The sequence below is a fragment of the Juglans regia genome, chromosome 2, assembly GCF_001411555.2.
Source record: "Juglans regia cultivar Chandler chromosome 2, Walnut 2.0, whole genome shotgun sequence".
In the NCBI taxonomy this organism is placed as follows: domain Eukaryota; kingdom Viridiplantae; phylum Streptophyta; class Magnoliopsida; order Fagales; family Juglandaceae; genus Juglans; species Juglans regia.
In genome coordinates, this window is record NC_049902.1 from 11,337,958 (window position 1) to 11,361,741 (window position 23,784).

Below are 23,784 nucleotides of genomic sequence, written 5' to 3' on the forward strand. Positions count from 1 at the left end.
CTTGTGCACTAAAGTGTGCTTTCATGTGAAAGTGATATGCTAACTTCTAACATGTGTTCATGTGTACAGCGTTACTATTTTTGGAATGAATTAGTGGTTCTCAAAACCCTTTTTACTAAAAAGAGAAGAAAAAGTCTTTTTCATATTAAGATGATCCACAGTCTCCCCGTTTTTCTTACAATGTAACACCAATCTAAAATAATAAGACCCCATTCTCTCACATAGTCAATAATGGGAGTTTCCCCAAGTGAAGCAGTCCAACTAGAAAAGGCAATCTTGGGAGGTACCTTGCATCTCCAAATACTCTTCTAGGGAAAGTGGTTACTGTGATGACCTGAAAGATCCTTGTAAAAGGATCACTCTGAGGATCTTCTACTTCCATTTCCCTATCGTCCTAGATTGTGGGAGCCTTGTACGTGGCGAGAGATTAGCTAGGGTATGTTCAGACCATTTCCCTATTGTCCTGGATTGTGGGGGCATTCATGAGGGTAAGAGACATTTTAAGTTTGAAAATATGTGGCTAAAAGTTGAAGGTTTTGTTGAGAAAGTAAGGTTTTGGTGGTCCTCGTATCTTTTCGAGGGCGCACCAAGTTTTATTTTGGCTGGGACACTTAAAGCATTGAAGAGGGATTTGAAGATGTGCAATGCAGATGTCTTTGGGGGATAGGCAGGTGAGTGCTCCTCTTTCTAAGGAGGAATCTTGCAGGAAATTTTCTATCATGACGGAGCTTGAAAAGGTGCTTCTAATGGACGAAATATCCTGGAGACAGAAATTGGATGGCTAATTCTTTTTTCTTTTTTGATAAGTAAGAAAGATTTTATTAATCCACGTAATTAGGCAAGACCCAAGTACATAGGAAGTATACAAGAGATGAACCTAATTACAAGCTAAGCACTATTAAAACCAGTCCCATTCAATACAATGGCCGAAGCCCAAAGTAACAATGTATGAAAGAAAAAGTCCCTGAACCCTCCCATTGAACGTTACCTATTATCAAAACAGCGACCATTCCTCTCGTTCCAAGTACATTAAACATAGAGACACCATCTTCCAAACAGCCGTGATTGAGATACTTTAGATTAATGGACAAGTTTGTTCAGATCGATGTTATTAAGGGGCATATTGCCAATTTCTTTGAAGATCTCCTTGCAAAGAAATTCTCTTGGAGAGCCAAACTTGATGGTTTGTCCTTTGACATGATTGATAAGTCAAGATCTATTTGGTTGGAGAGACCTTTTGAGGAGGACGAAGTTTTTCAGGTGATTCGTGGGATGGATAAGGATAAAGCACAAGGTCCGGATGGGTTCTCTATGGCTTTCTATCATGATTGTTGGGATGTGACTGGTGAGGATATTATGAAGGTCTTTTACGAATTTCATTCTTTTGGAAAATTCAAAAAGAGCAAGGGCAGGTTTGGGGGGTGAGACAAAATACAAAATTCTCATCTCATCTAATCATTACACATTTTTCAAATCCGCATACAAAATATAATAAACAATTCAACTTTTTCAAATCTCAAAAAAATAATAATATTAAAACATAATATTTTAAACTTTCAAACAAAACACAAAATTCTCATCCCACCCCCCAAACCTACCCAACTTTTATTGCCCTTATTCTTGAGAAAGTGGGGCCAGTGGAGGTGAAGGATTTTCGACCCATTAGCCTTGTTAATGGGGTGTACAAGATCCTCGCTATGGTACTTGCTAACCGAATGACTGCCATTATGAGTAGCATTGTATCAAAACCTCATAATGCTTTTGTGAAGGGAAGACAAATCTTGGATTCGGTTCTAATTTCCAATGAATGTTTGGATGGTAGAATCAAGGCGGGAACACCTGGGATCCTTTGCAAATTAGACATAGAGAAGGCATAGGATCATGTCAACTAGGACTTTTTGTGTTACTTCTTGTGTATACTTCATGTGTACTTGGGCTATGTCTATTCCTATCAATAAAGTTTTACTTTTACTTATCAAAAAATCAGCCACCATAGCCTATTTATAACAATTTGAAAGAGAGTGGGAAAAACACACTTAAGGGCCCTCTCATCACATCAGACATCATGCCAGAGATAAACACAAGAGCCTCCAATATATATATATATATATATATATATATATATGTTTATTTGTACACATTTATCATATAAACACACACTCATCTATATACATAGAGAGAGAGAGAGAGAGAGAGAGAGAGGTTGTCCCTTAACATATTATTTTAATAATTGAGTCCCAAGTTAAGGACAGTAACTTCCTGGACCACCTTTTTATGTGGGTGCAGTTAATTTCAGCATTCTCTTTTTATATATTGTGATGGTTGCTGTTTCCTAGTCGAGCAATGTGGGTGGTCAGTCTTCTGGTTTGTTTCCATATAGTGATTTCCTCGACTGTTCTGCATCCTACTTGTTCTCGTTTCCTCCTTTTTTTATTTTTTAATTTAGACCAGTGTAAGAATCAATAATTGTTTTCCTGCCAAAAACATTTTATTGATTCTTACACTGGTTTGGACAGAATTCAGGCCCTCCATTCATCCTAAGTCTGTAGGTAGCCTTCGGATTTACTCACAGCAAAGTTTTTTGTTTTGAAGCGTTAGTCATTTACAGTTGCATGGATTTTATCCATTTGTAATCTTTGGTGGATCTCACTATGTTGCCTGCATAAATAATTAACCATAGTATATGAGGACTTGTGTTGGTGTTTGCCTTGTCAATATTTGATCCTTGGCAAATAATTCTCATGCTAAAAAACCTTCTTAGATAGTGTTTTTGTATATGTTATTTTTTAAATATGTAGGTGGTTCTCAAATTCTAGAAGTGGGGGATAAGTGGTGGTGTTCCTAGATGTCTAAAATATACAGTGATTGTTCAATCCTTTCCATTTGGTGCTTATTTTTATAATTGTAATTGTACCACTGAAGGTTTAATCTTGTTTGACTTTCTGTAATCTGTTTTTCATTCAACCCTACAGCTTGTCTTCCGTACTGTTGGGTTTTCTGGGGCAGATATCCGAAATCTTGTCAATGAAGCAGCAATCATGTCGGTGAGTTAAACATTCATATTATTGATCAAGACAGTTATTCCCATGCTTTGTACTTGTATTAAAAAAAAAAGTCACTCCCTTGCTTTGTTCCTATGTCTCAAGCAGGTAAGTTTAGTACTATGCTTCATCTACTTTATATCTTTGTTCTTGTTAGGATATAATTTAAATAATTAAATTTATCTTTTCCCATCGGTTTTAGCTTTTGGGATAAGCAATAATTTAATATGGTATCATAGTATAGGTTCTGAGTTTGAATCTTAACTCCACCCTTTATTCCCATTTAACTAAATATTCCACATATTGTACCTACTTATTCAGAGAGAGTCTAACCCATATATTTGGGGGATTGTTAGAATATAATTTAAATGATTAAATTTACTTCTTCAAGTTGGTTTAAGCTTTTTGGACAAATAATGATTTAACATTTTTGATTAGTTAGTTAAAAATAATCTAAGGATACCCCTTAAAGTTTTTGATCTGGAACTAGAAGTTCCTGATGTTATTACTTTGTGCATATGGTGAAGTTAGTTGACAGTGTTTTCTAGTGACATTCACATTAATTTCCTTTGATCATTTGAAAGCTATTTTGCTTTGGGCTGTGCTTAATAGATTAGTTTCATATGTGATTATATTGCTGACTTTGAATGGTTACTTATTGAAATTAAAGTTGCATGGAGCCTACATATTTCTTATGAAAGCACACATCTTGGAAGAAATTTCTGGACCATGTATGGCTAAAAACTTTATGTTGAATGTTGTATTACAACTAGTCACAAGTCTTGGACATGAAGTGAGGGTTTTTCAATAAAACTGGGACGAGATCACTCTTGGACATGTGATTTCATCTCTTTATATAAAAAAAAAAAAAAGTCTTGGACATGAGTTTGAAAATGACATTTGTTGGTGATTGGGATGAAACAAAATCAAGAGTATACTTGCAAGGACTCTTCTGTTAAGTTATTACAAAAAAGAATATTACAGCAGCATAATTCTTGATAATAATATCCTCTCTCCCTCCCCCCCCTCCTCTCTCTCTCACTTCATGGCTATTACCAGTGATATTTGCTGAAGTTAACCACCTTTGTAGACCTTTGTTTCCTTGGCAACAATATGTTATGGTCTTCAAGCTTGTTTTTGGTCTGAAGCATGCTCCTTTTCCATGGAAGTGACAAGGAAGTTGCTCATAGAAGCCAAGCTGTTTGTTTTTTACAAAGTGCACTCAGTAATTCATGTCACTATCCAGGGGCATGTCAGTCATTGTCTATGGGGAAACCAAGAGTGGAGTGGTTGATATCCGCAATGAAGGCTCTTTTACAGTTGATGGGAGGTAAAGATTTTGTGGACCACTCGCAAGAAGGAAACAATGCATTCTTCTTGTAGTATTGTACAAATACCCATGGATATTTATTGAAGCTCTCAGTATACGGAGGGGATGGTCAGAGGAATTTGTTGGTAATCCTAGAGGGAAGAGAAGGAAAATGTTGGCAAGATTTTCATGAACTCAACAAGGTGATGGTAATATCTTAGTCATCTTCCCATGACAGGCTCAAGAGTTGAGCTTCATTAGTGGGGTGACGGTGGAAAGCTAAATCTGGAAGGCTTAGCTCGTCTGTCTACAGACACGAACAAAGTTAGAAAGTTGAAGCAGGAAGTCTGATGTATGCTAAGGTTGTGGCACAATAGGCTGTCTTAATAGGCTAAAAAAAGCTTCAAAGCTGTTTACTTTCCAATCTTGTGCCGCTCTACTAAACATGACATTCCACTGCATTTAGTCCCTTGATCGAAGCATAAGGTCCTCTATTGAAGCTTCTTGATTACGGGCCACTCGGAAAACAACTGGGAAAGCATCCTTTAGGGCCTCATTCCCGCACCATAGGTCCCTCTAAAACTTAATTCTGGACCCCCCCCCCCCCCACATCAACTTAGAATTGCTATTAAAAAACCCTCCACCCGCGCCTAATGTTTTTCCAAACCCCTACACAATTGGCCCCATTTACCTCATTAGTGTACCAGCCACCCCACAATCTTCCATATTTGCAATCAACCACCAGTTTCCAAAGAGCTTCCGGTTCCATGTTATACCTCTATAGCCACTTCCCAAGTAGGGTCTGATTGAATGTTCTCAAGTTTTTTATACCCAAACCACCTGACAAGACTGATGTACACACCTTATCCCAGCTAACTAGGTGAAATTTGAATTCATCCTCTATCCCACTCCATAAGAAATCACAATACAGTTTATCAATCCTAGCCGTTACACGGGCAGGCAATTGAAACAGAGATAAGAAATACGTAGGTAAGTTAGAAAGGGTACTCTTAATGAGAGTCAAACGGCCGTCCTTCAACAAATACAATCTCTTCCACCCTGCCAATTTTCTTCCTATCTTCTCAATAACTGAATCCCAAATGGAGGAGGCCCTTGCAACAGCTCCCAAAGGTAATCCCAAATAGGTAATAGGAAGATACGCTACCTTACACCCAAGTATACTAGCTAGCTACCGAGTATTACTCACGTTCCCCACTAGCACTAACTTTGACCTGTCGAAATTCACTTTCAAGCCTGACGCTGCTTCAAAGCATAATAACAAACCTTCATTGCCCTCAATTAATTTCGGTCCGCCTCACAAAATATGAGTGTGTCATCTGCAAAGAGTAGATGAGACAAAGTAATATTGCCCCTATTGGGGTCACCAATTGGAAATCCAGCCACAAACCCATGCGTAACTACCGCCGATATCATCATACTCAAGGCCTCCATAATGAGAACAAAGAGAAGTGGGGGGGGACAAAGGGTCTCCTTGCCTAAGATCCCGAGAGCTGCTGAAGAAGCCGGTAGGACAGCCATTAATCAAGACTGAAAATCTTGCCGTTGAGATGCACCAACTAATCCAAGTACGCCATCTGACCCCAAAGCCGCATCTTCCCAACAAATATAGGAGAAAATCCCAATTTACATAGTCGTATGCCTTCTCCATGTCTAATTTGCAAATAATCCCTGTGGAGCCAGCCTTTAATTTGCTATCCAGGCCCTCATTTGCTATAAGGACTGAATCAAGAATTTGTCACCCCTTAACAAACGCATTTTGTGGCTTCGAAATGACCTTGCCCAAAACTTCCCCTAATCTGTTGGCAAGCACCTTGGAGATAATTTTATACACCCCATTCACAAGACTAATGGGTCGAAAAACCTTAACCTCCGACGCTCAAATCTTCTTCGGGATCAGCGCAATAAAAGTGGCATTTAAGCTTTTCTCAAACTTCCCAACCGAGGATATTTCCTGAAACGTGCTCATAATGTCATCTTTCACCACCTCCCAGCATGATTGGAAAAAGCCCATCGAGAAGCCATCTGGACCTGGGGCTTTATCTTACCCATACGTCTCACTACATCATACACTTCCTCCTCCTCTTCAAAAGGCCTCTCCAACCAAGATGCTGCCTGAGGCTCAATAGTATCAAAACCAAGCCCATCAAGCTTTGGCCTCCATCCCTCACATTTTGTAAGCAGTTGATCATAGAAATCTACTACATGGTCCCGAATCAAAGAGGTCTCTTTGCATTCTACACCATTAATATTCAGCATTTCAATGGTATTATTCTGAGAGTTGGCCACTCTATGGAAGAACTTAGTACTCCGGTCCCCTTCTTTCAACCACAATGCTCTTGACTTCTGGCGCCAAGAAATCTCCTCCAAAGATAATACTCTTTCCAATTCTGAAACCATCTCTACCTTTTGCATTGCCTTTTCCGAAGAAATGATTCTAGCCTCAATAATCCTCTCAAGCTGTTGGAACTCCTCCGCCATACATTTCTTTCGCTCTAAATCTACAAAGGACTGAGAATTCCACAACTTGAGGTCATTTTTCAAGACTTTTAGTTTACAGGCTAGGATGAATGAGGGGTTGCCGTGAAACTAGTAAGAAGACCACCATTGCCTAACCTTATCCACAAAACCTTCACTTTTCAGCCACATGTTTTTGAACTTAGTATCGGTGCCCACTTTGAATCCACCACAATCCAACAAGATAGGAAAATGATCCGAACAAAGACGTTGCAACCGCTTTGGGCACACCTCCGGGTAATGCACCTCCCACTCCAGAGAGATTAAAAATCTGTCCAGCCGGGACCACGTCTGATTATTTGACCAAGTAAAAGAGCCCCCCAAGATAGGAATATCCAACAGGTTTAAGTCAAGAATTGAAAACTCTGTTATTGCTGGGCACATCCTACTGTCTCCAGATCGTTCACTCAGGAATCTGATGACGTTGAAATCCACTCCACACCATCGAAGCTCCCACTAGCTATGTAACCCAACAAGTTCTTCCCATTAGAATCTTCTATCATTGTCTACATTTAGGCCATATAAACCTGCAAAAGCCCACACAAAATCATCTGCCACACTTAAACGAACATGCCACAGTATGCTCCCCCACAAACTCCTCCAATTTCTCCACAACTCGTTTATCCCACATCACTAGGATTCCACCCGAAGCCCCATTCGATGCAAGATAAGCCCAATCCGCATAAGTACAACTTCAAACACTTCAAATTATCCTCCTAGAAACACATTTCAGCTTGGTTTCTTGTAAATATACTATGTCCGCCTTCCATTCACGCAACAAGTTTTTTATTCGAAGTCGCTTATTTACCTTGTTCAATCCACGAACATTCCAAGACACAATTTTTGGCTTCATAATAGAGAGGCAAGCCCCTTCCCCTCGGATCTTTCACGGCTTGAACTTCCTTCATAATTCATTGACCAAGTTAGGCGCTTGAGCTCCCTCTGTTTTTTTTACCCTGATTTTTTTGCCTGTGAGTGACCTGCTTCAATGGTAGTAAGTAATGTCTAGAATTGCTCTTCATAACCCACTCATTCCATTCGTACACAGTATCACATTTCCTTCACCTTTTGGAGCACCCAATCCGACACATTGGATTCATTTGGAAGTATACGATTCAACGGGATAGGCTCCTCCTCACTGGGAACCCACTGCAGCTTTGATGTCACTCCCCTCTCATCCTCCCCGAATAAATTTCTGCCCTCCCATTCAACCACAGCGTTACTAGTGGAAAACTGAGTCTCAGGGACTATCATTACCTACCCACCAAGCCTCCAAGAAAGCCCTTCATCAAACACCTCCACCTTAGCCCCCACAGTTTTTGAACAAACCTCTCCAGCCGAGAAAGCATCAAGATGTTCCTCGATTTGGGAAGGTAGAGCTTCCAAACAAATCATCAGCTGATTTTGGCCAAACGGAGCCAAGGTTGCTACACACGGCGGCGCAATCTCTTCGATTTGCACACGTTGTGGTTCTGCCTCAAGGACTTCCCCCATCGCCGGCGCCATATGGACCTCTGTCTGGGAGGGTGGCACCTCCAAACGTCTCATTGGCAATTTTTGGCCGGACAAAGCAGAGATGGCGGCACACAGTGGCGAGATCTAGTCAGAGTGCACTTGACGCAGCTCTGCCTCTTATCTTTTCCTCCATCGCCAGCGCCAACTGGACCTCCATCAGTGGACGCACGGCGGGTCACAATGCCATCGAGGTCATCGTCGGCACGTTGGCTGAGCTGCTGTTAGTTGTGGGCCGGCGATCTTCATCCCTACACATCCTCCATATGGGCTGAAACCCACCAGCCTTTGATCTTCCAACGGGCTTGGGCCCATAGACAGGCCCACTAGGCCTTGACGGGCCAACTACCATAGCATGACCAGGGCCCTCACTTGGGCTTGGGCCTTCCTTCCTTCCAGCCCATTTCCCCATCTCTATAAATTGCCCAGCCTTCTCCATTCCCCTTTCCCCTTTAGGCACGACAACACTCAACAACCACTCCACCTGGTTCTGCAAAGTGCACACCTGCACCTTCACATCCAGTAGAGCAGTGTGTACCTCCCCCTCTGCCACGGCCTCTGCAAGTCTACTCCCACCATTCTGCCACTGTTCACGTCGAAAGACTTTGTCACTGACAGCACCATGGTTGTGGTCACCTCCCTGCACCTTTTCACCAGTTCTTTGTCGAGGCATTATGAGAGTTCCTCCAGGAAAGGCAGTGAGGTTTTCCTTTCTTGGAGGAACTCTCATAACGCCTCCCCTAGCCTTTTCCAACCTCTACCTTCCTTCTCTTCAGGCACAAAGATGAAGTTTCTTCTGCCTCCACCCCCATATTCCACCACCTCCATGTAACGGCCACGACGATTCGAGCAACGCTGAGCAATGAAGTTGTGACTACCCTCCCTCACTACCCCTAATAGGTTGTGGCATGATTGGCTGTGAGGCCGAATAGACTGCAAACTAATAGGCTGTGGTGGACTCTGGCGGATAAGGGCATTTTTTCGGTTCGATCCTTCTATAAGGCCCTTACCCAAGGGAACTTAGTTCTCTATTTTTCCGTACTTTATTTCTATGGACCATAGCTTTAGATTTTAATGGCCTGAATTTTCATGACTTTCTAGCTTCTATTACTTCGACCTTGATAGGTCTTATCTCTTGTATACCATCTTGTGTACTCGGGCTTTGCCTATCTCTATTAATAATATTATCGATTACTTATAAAATGAAAAAAAGTTGTGGCACGATAGTGGAATAACCCGACAACTTAAAAGACGACCCAAGGGAAAACTAGGAATGGAGAGGAAGAACCCAAATGGTTTCGCAGAAAAGACAACAACTCTAGGCTCAAAATCCATTAACAATAAGACCATTGCGAGAAATACGAAAATCTTAAGTAGTGGTACAACAGAGAAGTGGGCAAAGGAAGTGCATGTTGGTATGTTGGCTTTTTCCAAAATCAACTATTGTACATGAGAAAAGAGGTATTAAAATTCATGAAGGCTTTGGATGCTAGATTAAGGGACATTAGGCATGCTAAGAAATGGGCCTCAAGGAGGGATGCGTGTTCTTAGACCAAGCTTGAACTCGCTCCTTCAGTTAGAGGGTTGTTAGACCAGTCCTTGGAAGAAATCAGGAGGGCCAAGATTAGAAAGGCTGGATTCTTGGTCATTTAAAGCGAATGGCTACTGGCGCTGTATAAAGAGATTACACAGCCCCACTTTTAGTGGCAGGCCAAAGCCTATGTTGAGGATCTGGGGGTGTCGACTTCAACTCACAACCCTCCAATCAAACCCATTGGCAATGGAGAGAAACAACAACATACCCGGGGTGGTGAGGACCTGGCATTGACCCCTATTAACATTCAATGGGAGGAGAACAATATGCCAAAAGAGGCTAAACGCACCGATTCACCGTCTGAATTAACTCGGGTATAGAAACCTTTTTTTGATAAGTAAATCGGGTATAGAAACCTAGTGAGGTAAGCACACCATTGTGCTCAACAGGGTTGGTTTGAGAGGGTTCTTGAACTTTTTTTTTTTTGGGGGGGGGGCTTATAGTGGGAAGTGTAGCGTCAGGAGAGGTCCCGGCTTCTGTTCCAAGGTTGAACCTGGATCCAACAGGGTTTAATCTAGTCTTTTGACTTGGAGTGTTGGGTTTTAGGAAGTTGTAAGAGGCAAATCTTTTATTTATCCCAAATCCCCTCTCACTGGTGCTTGGAGGAAAGATAGGCAGCTTATTCTTTTGGGAGTGCTCAAGGAATATGGGGGTACCCCATTGGAGCTACAACTTACTTCAAAAGAAATATGTATTCTAATCACAAATACTGGGAACCAGAGGAACCTTTGTGTTGTGAGCCTCTTGCTTTGTGTATTCCGTACCAAATTGGGTTTTGTATATAAGGTTTTCAGTTTTTGACATAAGACACAAACCTAACACGATAATGGGGTAATGGTTTGACATAATTGGGTTCAAGTCAGCTTTGGTCGACTCGAATTTGACCCGATAATAATCGAGTCGTGTCAGGTCAGCCCATGGGTTGACCCGAGTCACCCAATTAGCAAAAGAAAAAAAAAAGTCATTTGGGTGTGTATTGTTTGTTACAAATTGAGTTTAAGATTGAAAAATATCTCATTTATTTTTATTCTTTTCTTAAAATTTTCTTCTATAGCATGAGGAAGTATCAAATGTTTGTAAATATATATTTTTATTTTTTATGACCCGACCCGACCCGACCCGGTTAACCATTTAAACATGCGTGCTGGGTTCAGGTCAGGGCGATTAACCCGCTTAATTATTCAGGTAGGTTGACTAAAAAATCACCTGATTGACAGAATTTTGCAGTAGATCAAAACTTTTCATGTAAAGGGTTTTCGGTGGAGGTCTTGCCTTTGTTTGTTGCTATTGAAGCAAATAAAACCAAAAGCGTTGTGGCTCTAAATCTGACTTGAAGCTTCAAAGAGAGTTAAAGAGGCTCACATATGTCAGGGCTCCCATGTTCAATTTGAGAATTTGCTCAGAAGTTGGAATGTGGATATCATTTGTCTTTAGGAAACAAAAGTGAAGAACATACCTTGTAGTATCGTATGTAAATTTTGTAGTGGAAAGCATGTAGATTGGTGCCATTTGGATTCAATAGGGCTTCAAGAGGTATTTTGTTGATGTGGCATAAAAGGGTAGTGGAAAAGTTCGAGATTTATGGGTGGCTTCACTATTTCGTGCGCTTTTCAGAATGTGGAATATAAATCTGAATGTGGAATAAAATGTTTTATTGGGTTTTGGGAAAGGAGAGAGAAAAAGTTGAATAAAAATATTATAAAGTTAAAAAATTGTTTGAAGATTATTTTTATTTTAAAGTTTTAAAAAGTTGTATTGATTTTTGTGTTTGTGTTTTTTTTTAAGTTTGAAAAAGTTGTATTGGTTTTTATGTTTGGATAATTATTATGTAATGATTAGATCAAAATGTCGAAGATTTGAAATTGAAGAGTGTTTTGTGTTTTTTGAGTATGTTTGGGAATGAAACTATGAGAAGTTTTGAGAATTTCATGTTGCATCTGTGTCCAAACTTCCCCTTAGTGTTTAGAAATGGAGAAACTGAGGCTTCACACCGAGATGTCGTATGAAGTGGGTTGTGGCTGGTGGTACCAATCAGCAGGGTGATGGTTTCGACTTCCTCTGCAGTATAGTGGTGGAACTCCGAGGTGAGTGAGAAGGAACTCGACACTGTTAGAGAGAGAACATGATGGAAGAGAGAAAACGATGGAAATGACTTGAAGGTCTTACCATGGTGGTGCGAGGAAGAATCGGCTGGCAGTTTCTGTGATCATTACTGTGGTTTCCGGCGAGATGGAAGGCGTTGGTGGCAGAATGGAGCAACTGGATGTCCCGATTTGAATGCGCAGGCTTTCTCCTAGTTTCAGCGGTTCCCTGCAGTGTAGTGTGGGCTGGTTGATGCCCTCTGTGGTGGTTAATGACAGGTATAGCTCCTTTCTATGGTGCTTTGCTGCGGTTCCGATGTGATGGTGGTGGTTGGCAGCGGCTCCTTCGTGACTGTTAATGCTTGGCGCGGTATCTTGATCACGAGTCTCTGTTTCAGATGAGTATGAGAGAGGGGGGAGAAAGAGAGCTGGACGTGAAGGGGAAGGGAACTCACCATTTGGCATCTTTTGTGGTGTCCTTAGGCTATTTCCAGCGTGAGCAGAGGAGAAGTGGTTCTTTTGGCACGCTGGCTGCACGAATGTCGTGTTTTGGGAAGCGGCTTTGTCATTTGCCTATGAAAGGGAGAGCCTTTGGATGGTGTTAATGGACATAAAATATGGGAGCAGGTTGGTGTTCACTTGAAGTAAATGGGTCTCTTGGGGTTGGTCTTTGGAGGAACATTAGAAGAGGGTGGGGTGACTTTTCCCAGTTTAGTGTATTTGGTGGGTGGCAAGTCAAATATACACTTTTGGAATGATGTGTGGCGTGGTGATCAAGAAGTTAATTTCCAGTTTTATTTAGAATTGTTTGCATGAAGGAAGCTTATGTAGCAAATCGCTATCCTTGGCATGATTATACCCAATGGGGCCTCATCTTCAAATGATTGTGAAGTGGATCTCTTTTTCTTTGATAGGTTATACTCATGTAGGGTGGGGTGGGACGAGCCAAAAGATCCTGATTCAAGATAAATTCACAAGATGGTGATGATAAAATGGTTTGGACCCCATCTAGGAGAGGCATGTTTAAGTGGTCATACTACAATTTGCTATGTAATCATGTCAAGGCTTCTTTCCTATGGTTCATATTCAGAGAAATAGGGCTCCCCCAAGAGTAGCTTTCTTCACATGGACAGCCACACTAAGGGAAATCCTCACCTTGGACAGCATAAAATGACATGTCATCACTGTGGTGAACCAATGGTGCGTATGTAGGGAAATCCCCCAAGATGTTTGATGCTTCTCCTGTAGTACATACCATAGATTTATTAGACATCACAGCATTGCATCATGGTGAAAAGATAACCCAATTTCATTTGGTAATGTTATTTCCAGAGTTAGATATATATTGTTGAGTTGAGACTTTTGGATAATCGGGTCTCCAACATGATATCAAAGCCTTCTTTATTCAGATTTCTTTGCTGAGATCTGAGGATCCTTCCCTCACCCCCATGGATTGCTGAAAAGACCCAAAAGCCACCTTTTTCATTAATTTCTTATGTTCCTTGTGTACAAGATTCACATTTGGATCACAGAGGTTGGCCTTCACATAATGGGGAGTGTTAGTGTGTTTTTGTCTGAACTCTGACACGTATTTTTGGGTCAGTTATCATCTCCTTAAGCTTTTGATTAGCTCTTCAGCATGCACATTGTCTTTATAATTTTCTAGAGACTATGAGCTGATGATCTAGTGGATAAGGAAGGAAGAGTTCATAAGCTCCCAAAACTATAAATAGACAGTTTATGTTTTTTTTTTTTTTTTTTCTCATTTACATGTGCACACAGAGATATAGATTTCAAGAATGGAATTATGCATTTCTATCTTTTATTGTTTGTTTGTTTGGTATCTCATCCTTGTTTGTTTGTTTGTTACTGCTGCTTTATATGAGAAAATCACAAGTGCATTATTGCTTCCTTCTTATAGCTTCTATCTAATGTCCTGAACTTATTTTTCAACCAATGGACTCTTCTTTTCCTTTTCTAACCCCCAGGAAGTGCTACCCTCCAACTAAGGTCCTAGCTCATTTGCAAGCAAGCATATGTGCTGATGCTCCAACTTTTTCAGTCTCAATCCTGTTTCACAATCTCAAACCTTATGCTTTAAAGCATGCCCAGTGAAATCTTATTATCTTTAAGGGGGTCATTGTTGATTGGGATCTGATACAAGACTGTCTAAAAGTGATTTCTGTCGTGCATTATTTTTTGTGACTTTTCATTTAGATTGAACTGTAACTTGAGTATCCTTTAGTAATCTCATGCATTTCAGCAACAATATGACCAATTTTATGCACATAATTTCTTTGTTGCTTGCAGGTGAGGAAAGGACACTCCAAGATCTATCAGCAAGATATTGTTGATGTGCTAGATAAACAATTGCTTGAGGGTATGGGTGTACTTCTCACTGAAGAAGAGCAGCTGAAATGTGAAGAAAGTGTATGTCTATCCATATTGATGCTGGTGCTTATCAGAGTAAAAAATGTAATATAAAATTATTCCGGTAATTGAGTCTGCATAATTTGTAACAGGTGTCTTTTGAGAAGAAGAGACTGCTGGCTGTGCATGAAGCTGGTCACATAGTATTGGCTCATTTGTTTCCTCGATTTGATTGGCATGCATTTTCTCAGCTCTTGCCTGGTGGAAAGGTAAAATTTCTGGCAACAGAAATGGACTTTTGGAGTTGCAATCAAATAATGTTTGAGGAGTTGCATTGTGATGGGGTTATTTTACCGTGAACAGGAAACTGCAATCTCTGTGTTCTATCCCCGAGAAGATATGGTAGATCAAGGTTATACAACCTTTGGCTACATGAAAATGCAAATGGTGGTAGCTCATGGTGGGCGTTGTGCAGAACGTGTTGTGTTTGGCAATGATGTAACTGATGGAGGAAGGGATGATCTGGAGAAGATAACGAAGGTAATCGTTGTTACTTGTGTTTAACGTAGGAAAATTGATTCTGGGGAGATATTTTGTCAACCTGTGATAATTTTAGGATAATAGCTCCTTTAATGAAGATTTTAACAGTCACTTGTCCAAAAAAATGAAGATTTTAATAGTCATTCAGTTTTGTTGCATGAAGGGTGGCCGTTACTTATATTGTGGATTTCTAAGGAAACTGCTAGGTTTCTCAAAATGTTTAATTTGAGTTGTTAAAATATTTGTACTCGAGTTTCCCATTTGGTGAAGGAGAGCAAAGGAGATACAATGTATTGGAGGTTATTGGGGTCTAGTATGTTTGATGCTCCTTACTCTGGAGTATTTAAGAAGGGGATGCACCATCACTATGGAAGAATATATGGAGCTTGCACATTCCCCAAAATAGTTCATTTTTCTGTTGGGATGGGGGAGGTTGTTTTTATCAGTATTATATTTTATAAAAAGCGCAAAAGGCACAACCTAGGTACACAGGATGTATATAAGAGAAATGCCCATTTAGAAGGAAAAAGAGAACAAGAAAGTCATGGAAGTTAGACCCGTGAAAATCTATAGCAGCTCTTCAACTTTGACAATGTAGTCTTTGAAAGGGATTTTAATCATTATGGATATGTATTATATGTGTAAGGATTTCTTACCTATAAAAAAAAGTGTAAGGTAATTTAAAAATAGTCTATCACCTATTACTTCATTTCTGGAAAGAGAGCTTTGGTCACTTGTTTGCTATATGGGAAAATTTTGGAGAGAGACAAAAAGTCAGAACCTTTTATGGGGTGAACTTACCTAGATCTCGAAAGTCTTTGTAGCTGAGGATTTTGCAATGACTGGATATCTACTTTAGGCAGTATTTGTTCTAATAATTGTGTAAAATTTATTAATCTTTTAAATTGCAGATTTTAATCGTTAAGGAGTTTGTTCCGATGCATCCTGTTTACTGAATCCTTATTCTCGTTTAATACAATGATTTTTTAATTACTGAAAGTTTTGGTCAAAATTCCCAATCCCTTCTCTCACTCAAGTTGTTTATCAGATTGCCAGAGAGATGGTGATCAGCCCTCAAAATACCAGATTGGGGCTTACAGCCTTGACAAAAAGAGTTGGATTGGGGGATCGACCAGATAGTCCAGATGGCGAGCTGATAAGATACAGAGTATGTTTTTCATTTCTCACAAACTTGCATATCAAAAGAAACAAATTAGAGCTGCATACTATATAATTGTGAATTTTGAATTAATATTTTTTATCTGCTACCTCTTCATGATGCCAGTGGGATGACCCTCAAGTGATTCCAGCCAATATGACGCTCGAAGTTTCTGAGCTATTTAGTAGAGAGTTGACAAGGGTAATTATGATTGCTTCTTCTTGTATCATTGTTTTAAGCTTCATACAAAAAAATCGGTTGGTAGCAGTGCCTGCATTATGTGAGTTGTTCACTTTTTGGCTTAAAAAAGCTCCCTCTTCAACTGTTTGGAATATCATTATTCTTTTGATTCCAACGTGTCTTGATGCATATTTTTTATGTGAAGTCCTTGCAAAGAAGGGCTCATAAGATATGAATGGTTTATTCATGTCTTTTTTCTTTATTTGAACATCATAACCTTATATTTTCTTTTAAGAATCAATTATATAGTAAGAATTGATTGTTGGTTGCAGTACATTGAAGAAGCAGAAGAACTTGCCGTGTGTGGCTTGAGAGATAACAGGCACATACTTGACATGATCACAAAAGAACTGCTGGAAAAGTCAAGGATAACTGGATTGGTATGCTAACATACCTTTAAGTTTTTTCAATCTGACTGTAAATTTTGTAGCTGTGAATAGTATGATAGAATAGACCTTGAGCGGCTAAAGTTTCTTAATATTTTCATAAAAAACATAAAGTATCCTCAACTCTTTGGTCTGTCCATCTGCATGAACTACATTAAGTGCACTATTTCAGTTAACATCGTTTACAGTTTCTTTATGACTTAACATTTAAGTTTATTACTACAGAATATGAGCTCTTAGAACCCACTTAGCCAACTAAAAGAAACAAAAAAAATAAATATCTTTATAGAAAAACCTACCACTTGAAAACAGTATATTAGAATACAAAGTTACTTGCTATGAGATGGAAAAAAAATCACAAGAGAGGGGTGGGGGCTGAAGATGTTCATGTTCATAATGGGTGGACAAGGTGTTAGGGCAGTCTAATAAATGTTGTAATAAATTAGTTTAGTTTTAGTAGAATACCAGACAACTTGGCATCTCGTAGATGGGAAGTTTAACTGCAGTCTTACCTTTTGCCATTACTCACTACCTCTCTTTCCTAATCGAATTTTTGTGTCATTATAAATGACCATCTAGTTTTGTTTCTTTCTGTAGGAAGTTGAAGAGAAAATGAAGGGCCTATCTCCAGTAATGTTTGAGGATTTCGTAAAACCATTCCAGATTAACTTGGAAGAGGTACTTTTCTTTCATTTTAGCTACAAATATGATACCAACCACAAAAGTTCCAAATTAATGGTAGTTTATCTTCTCCATGCTGGTTGGTTGAAGGTTTACAAAGACATCATTAACCAGAAAAGGGAAGTAGGGGTGGGGGGGGTGGTGTTTGGGTTGTGCAGACACCATGCTTTGTTACTTCTACTAAATTGGTTGGCTAGGCCTACAGATTTCAAAGTTTTGAGATCATTGGCCTCTTACTATTTAACAATTGATTTGGATTTTGGAGTTCTTACTGTAGAATTCTCTCTTTCATGTCTTAGGTTAAAAATTTTGAGACCATTGGTGATTTCACATATTCCATAGTGGTGCTCATGAATTCCAACCTTGACTCAACTCTTTCCTCTCATTTCATTTAAATATTCTATATGCTGGGGATTTTTTTATTTTTTTATTGGAAGTAGTGTGACCCACACTTGATGGGGAGTTCTAGAATATTTTTTTGATAGGTAAAAGACATTGCCTGAGTAGTACACTGGGAGTATACAAAAGCAAACACCTAATTACATCCTACAGGCTGGAAAAAGAAACAAAATCAAGAGCACTAGTTCCATTGAGTACAATAGCAAAAAACCAAAGCAATAAAGTGTGAACAAAAAGATTTCGAAGTTCCTCCAAAGTGTGCTCCCTATCTCCAAAGCATCTATCATTTCTTCAAGCCAAAGATTCCACATAAGACACAAAGGAGTAATTCTCCAAAACACAGCAAACTGGGGACAACCTTGAAGACCATTCCAGCAAGCTAGGAGATTCACCACCCTCCAAAGGTCAAGGCATCACCCATGCAATTCCTGATCTACTAAAAATCTCATCCCAAAGCGCCCTAGCCACCTCACAATGCAATAATAAATTATCCAGACTCACTATTCTTCTTACACATGTAGCACTAATCCATGACAATAAGACCACACTTTCTCAAATTGTCCATAGTCAATATATTCCCAAGAGAGGCAGTCCAAATGAAGAAAGCAACTTTGGAAGGCACCCTACTCTTCCAAATACACTTACAATGAAAAGAAAGATGACTCTGGGATGCCAAGACCTTATAAAAAGATCAAACAGTGAACTTATTGTTCCCAAGCATCCTATCCACCTCAAAACTATCAATATATAAGGAACCGAAAAACTCAGAAAAAGCACCAATTTCCCAATCATGGGTAGCTCTAGAAAAAAGAACATTCCACTGATAACAACCATTGGTGCTTACCAAAAGGTCCAACATAGAGGCCTCTGACCAGAAGCAAGATGAAAAAGGGAAGGGAATGCTGACTTGAGAGCGAGATCACCCCCACATGTCATGCCAAAAATTAATCACAGATCTCTCTCCAGCCGCAAAACAAATATGACTTGCAAAATTCTCCCAATGCTTTTTATGTTTTTTTCATAAACCAACTCCATACACGCCTGTCACCTATTTAGAGTACCAACCCCCTCGAGCACTTCATATTTGATGTCAATAACCTCCGTCTCAAAGAGAGTTATGTTCCAGGTGGAGTGCAAACTTTGTTCCAACTGACCAGATAGAACTTGACCTCCTCCCCAATTCCACCCCACAAGAAAGCTCAAAATAACTTCTCAATCCGCTTGGCCACCCCTACAGGTAAAGGAAATAAAGATAGAAAATAAGTGGGGAGTTTAGAGAGTATTCTTGATTAAAGTGATTCTACCCCCATTCAATGAATACATCATTTTCAACCCTGCCAACATTCTCTCAATCTTCTCAATGACCCCATCCCAAATGGCTTTAGCCTTAAAAGAAGCCCCTAAGGTAGACCCAAATATTTCATAGGCAAAGAAGCGACCTTGCACCCCAAAAAACTAGCTAAACTTCTGATATCGCTCACAACCCCCACCAGTACCATCTCAGACTTCCCAAGATTCACCTTGAGCCCGGAGACAGCTTGAAAAGAGCCCGCAATGCTTGAATCTGACCATGGACCGCCTTACAAAAAATCAAAGTATTGTCTGCAAAAAGAAGATGACAGATAATGATAAAATAAAATCATTATTAGCATGCCCCACCGAAAAAACTGGAGAGAAAACCTCCACCAATAGTAGCCTCCGCCATCCTACCAAGGGCCTCCATAACAATAAAAAAAGGAAATGGGACAAAGGGTCCCCTTGCCTCAAGCCACATGAGCTGTTGAAAAGCCCATGGGGGTGCCCATTTACCAGCACCGATAAATGAGCCGTGGATATACAATGCCTAAACCACTTACAGCACCTCTCCCCAAAGCCAAATATCCCAAGCATATAAAGGAGGAAGTCCCAATTTACAAGATCGTACGCCTTTTCCTTGTCAAGAATACGAGGAACTCCCTCTTTAAATCTATATTCTCTAGGCATTCATTGGTGATGAGCAAGGGATTTTTGGAATATTAATTAAACTAGTATCCTAATATGCAGGAATAGCTAAATTTATTATGTAAAAGTTACTATATGTTAATATGTTGGTATACTTCTAGCCATTATAGTGTTAATGTTGGTACTTTGATCTCCAAAATTTGGTTGAATACCTTGATCTCCTCTCTCCTTACTATTTTATATGTAAATGTTAGAAAAACTTACAAACTTTGCTTGAGTGGAGAGAGGGAGCTAAACTAACTCTGGCCATCAATAGTAATAACTTATTAAACTCTTTAATTTGCTCTACTATTCAATAACTTTTATCTAACAATCGTTATGAATCTATTGGTTACGAAACTAAAATGGCATGAATTGAGAAAACAAAAAGGTATTTATTAGGAAAACTAATAGATTACTAGTCTTAAATTAAAACTATTAACTTTATTAGATATATTATTTTTCACTCAATAAATTTGGCTTTGATTACATACATTATTTAATTTTCATTTGAAGTCATAAAATGGGGGGACTGGACCATGTGGCCAAAGACGAGCAAGGCTCCCAGCTTCAAAAATTATATATTGTAATGAATCAGTTATTAAATTGACTTCTACCCAAAGTTTTTTGGGACAATCACTGTTTTAACAATGAGAAATGATACTTGCAGTCATGAGCGTGCAGTCGCCGTGCAGTCGCTTTGAAAAAAGTGAATAAATAAGGGACCCACCTGAAAAAAAATTAATTTTTTAATAGTGGACCCCACTCTTTTTCAAAGCGACTGCACGGCGTTTGCGCATTCCACGACTGTATGTAGCATTACTCTTTAACAATATTATGCGTGATAAAGTTTGTTGTTTAGGGTGTATAGATTGTCAATCGGGAAGAACTTAATGATAAATTTGGCATGCTTTCTGGGGTAGTAATTCTTGTTAGTTGAGAAGTATACAGTTAGAATCTGGAGTTGACAAAGCAGCTTCCAAATTCTTAAAACCAAGCCAAATAAAGATAGCGCAACATTTTATCATATGCAAGAGAGGTGCCTAACTTTCAAAAGAAGCTGTCTATCAGTCACAATATATCACCATAGTGCATGCATGTGATCGACTGTTAATTTATTGCCATAAAAGTAAATGTAAATTTATAATGGAATGCTGGTTGGGTGGTGTAGAAGGAGGGGAGTTAGTTACATTGTTACTTATAGTTTTTCCTCTTTATGGTTGTAGAAGAGTCTTTCTTTTTCTTATTTTTCTTGGTCAGGTGGGTTATCAAAGAGGTTAGAAACCATCTTTTTCTTTGATATATGATATATCCAACAGATGCTGAGGTGAAACCATCAGCATTAGTGGTCTGCTCTCTGCCATACATGTTCGATAGTCAAATATAATTACTTTGGTTGACACTCCCTAGCTCTATTTATGGGCAAGGGAAAATGAAAATAATTCTATTTGAGACTGCAAACTTTATAATGTATCTGCTGTATCAATATATAACTGAATATTCACACCATTGTGTAGCACTGTTCATCCGGGCCGGGTTTCGGCCCGGATCAAAACGGATCCGAAACCCGAATTGTAAAACCCAGACCAACACGGTCCGGGTACGGGTTAGGGACCTAGGTACCGGGTTTAAACCCGGTACTCGGGTCTTTTTTAAAAAAAAAAAAACCCGTGTTGTTAACCCCTCCCTACTTCGACCCACTTCTCTCTCTCTCTCTCTAGTCTCTCGCTCTCTCTTGTTGCGTTGCGGTAGATGCAGAAACCCTAGCCACGCCATTGTGTCGCCACATCTCTGTCGCCGTCGACCTTTACTTTAAGTCGTTATTCCGGTAAACCCCCCCCCCCTCGACTCACTCTCTCTCTCTCTCTCTCTCTTGCGCTGCGGCAGAAGCAGAAACCCGAGGTCCCTAGCCGCCGCCATCATGACCCCGTCGCCGCATCTGTTTGCCGTTAAGATGGGTCGTGCGGTGGTGGATGGATGATTTGACCATCTGTTTGCTGGTGGCCGTGTGGTTTTTCTAATGTTTGGAAACTTGTTTTTTTTTTTTAAATCTGTATTGGGTATCGACTTGTTTATGGATTCGTTGATTCTCTATTTTAATGAATCTGTTTGGTTGTTGGGAAAGTTGAAGGAAAAATGCCCAAATTTGTTTACTTCGTCCTTGTCACTCTCTGTATGTGCTGTTTGGTTGTTGAGAAAGTTGAAAAAAGCCAAAATTTGTTTACTTCGTCCTTTTCACTCTCTTTATGTACTCATCCATACTCTGTTTGAGTCCAAGAGAAATTTTCATAAAAACCATAGTTTGAGTCCAATGTATCTGGAATCTTGATGGTCAAGTTGATGGCTTTTGAGCTTAAAAGGCCTTGTTTGCATGAATTATTTGCATGACTAACTAGGGGATGAAAAAAAAAAAAAAAAATCCCGGGTACAACCTGGAACCTGGAATTCCGGGTTTTAAAAATCCGGATTCACCAGGGTTTCGGCCCGGATCTAACCTGGTCCGTGTTTCGGCCCGAATTTAAAACCCGGGTTCCGGTCTGGGTATACCCGGATTCCCGGGTCGGAACCCGGATGAACACCCCTACCATTGTGTCACATTTCAACCCTTGCAAAAGCCATATTTGAAGTCATTCTGCAAGCCATCAGACTTCTATTAAACTGTTATGAATTTACTCCTTACCTCTGCCTGTCGTCTTTCAGTTTTTGCATTCACGGTTGAACTGTATTCCAGAGTTCACTGAAGCCAATTTTGATTGCTATTCCTGTTTTATCCCTTGCCCAAGTTACTCTTGAAGTTTATCTTTAATTTCATAAATCCGGCTTTTGCACAATTTGGATGGTTATTTCTGGAAACAAATAGGATAAAATGAATAAATTAGACTGTGTTCAGAAATACTGGTTTGGGATGGTGATACATATAGTCAGGTGTATGTTGTGTTTTGCACTCATGTGGATTATAAGTGTCTGGTTTGAATGGGCATGCTGATTTCTTGTATTTGGAAACTGTACCAGATGAATTTATTCTTGGTGTTTGTTCCCAGCCATAACTTTCTTCCTTAATATTAATACCTGCACATCAAGAATCCCATTTTTGTCAACTACAATTTTGAATGCTCAATAATATACTTCTTTTTAGGAGGGACCATTGCCACACAAAGATCGGTTGCGATATCAGCCATTGGATATATATCCTGCCCCACTTCACAGATGTTAAAATGTTTCCGGATGATCATAGTTACAGTTCCTTGCACGTAAAAGGTAAATGGTCTTTTCCGTTTCTGTGTATCGAGAGTTTGGGAAAGATGTCAGTTGCTCCCCTGTTAAAGCCAGCCAGCTGGGAGGTTCGACACTGGAGTACTTTATTGAATTTACTGGAGCCCAATGAAAGGGAAGCGTATAATTTTCAAGTCAACTACCAGGTGAAGTCGATCAGCCAGTCAGAAAGTGAACTGCCGCATTCAAGTTGTATTCGCTGAAATTAGGATGCCTGTGAGCAGGTGACCCTTGAAAACAACTAGCTTCTGTTGACAGAAATTTCGGGTCATACATGGTTTTGTAGTTTGAGATGAGGCTCACAGTTTTGTACTTGATGTGTTTGTGTTCCCAAATATACTATGGTTATTTCAGGAGGTCGTGAAATCCACCTCCTGACACGCATTTTGTATACTAGCATATTTCTATCAAATCAAAATCGATATACTTCAGTTTCATGAGACATGTGGTTGCAAGGTTTTTGAGATTTCTCATCATCAACAGCAGCATTCATTGCATAGTTTTTTCTCCCTTCTCGACAAGCATTCGTTTTATATTTTGCCAGTTAGATGTGCCTGTCCAAAACCCAATGTATATATACTACTTCCATACGAAAAGAAAAGGGAAAAAGAAAGATCAAGTTCATAGGTGCTCAGATTTTGCAATCATCTGTGAATTGTTATGATCATGAGGGTTAAAGGTTTA

General features: G+C 39.7%; 1 protein-coding gene across 1 annotated transcript in view; it reads left to right on the forward strand.

Moving 5' to 3' along the window:
- LOC109011253 (ATP-dependent zinc metalloprotease FTSH 12, chloroplastic) overlaps positions 1-23,542 on the forward strand; it is a 41,855-nt gene extending 18,313 nt beyond the window's left edge. Inside the window, exons 11-19 of the mRNA XM_018992371.2 lie at positions 2,973-3,044; positions 14,383-14,502; positions 14,595-14,711; positions 14,806-14,982; positions 16,031-16,150; positions 16,268-16,342; positions 16,654-16,761; positions 17,365-17,445; positions 22,964-23,542. Coding sequence (XP_018847916.1) covers positions 2,973-3,044; positions 14,383-14,502; positions 14,595-14,711; positions 14,806-14,982; positions 16,031-16,150; positions 16,268-16,342; positions 16,654-16,761; positions 17,365-17,445; positions 22,964-23,041 — 948 coding nt within the window. The 3' untranslated portion in view covers positions 23,042-23,542. The remainder of the gene's footprint in view (positions 1-2,972; positions 3,045-14,382; positions 14,503-14,594; positions 14,712-14,805; positions 14,983-16,030; positions 16,151-16,267; positions 16,343-16,653; positions 16,762-17,364; positions 17,446-22,963) is intronic.
- Positions 23,543-23,784: the final 242 nt, after the last annotated feature.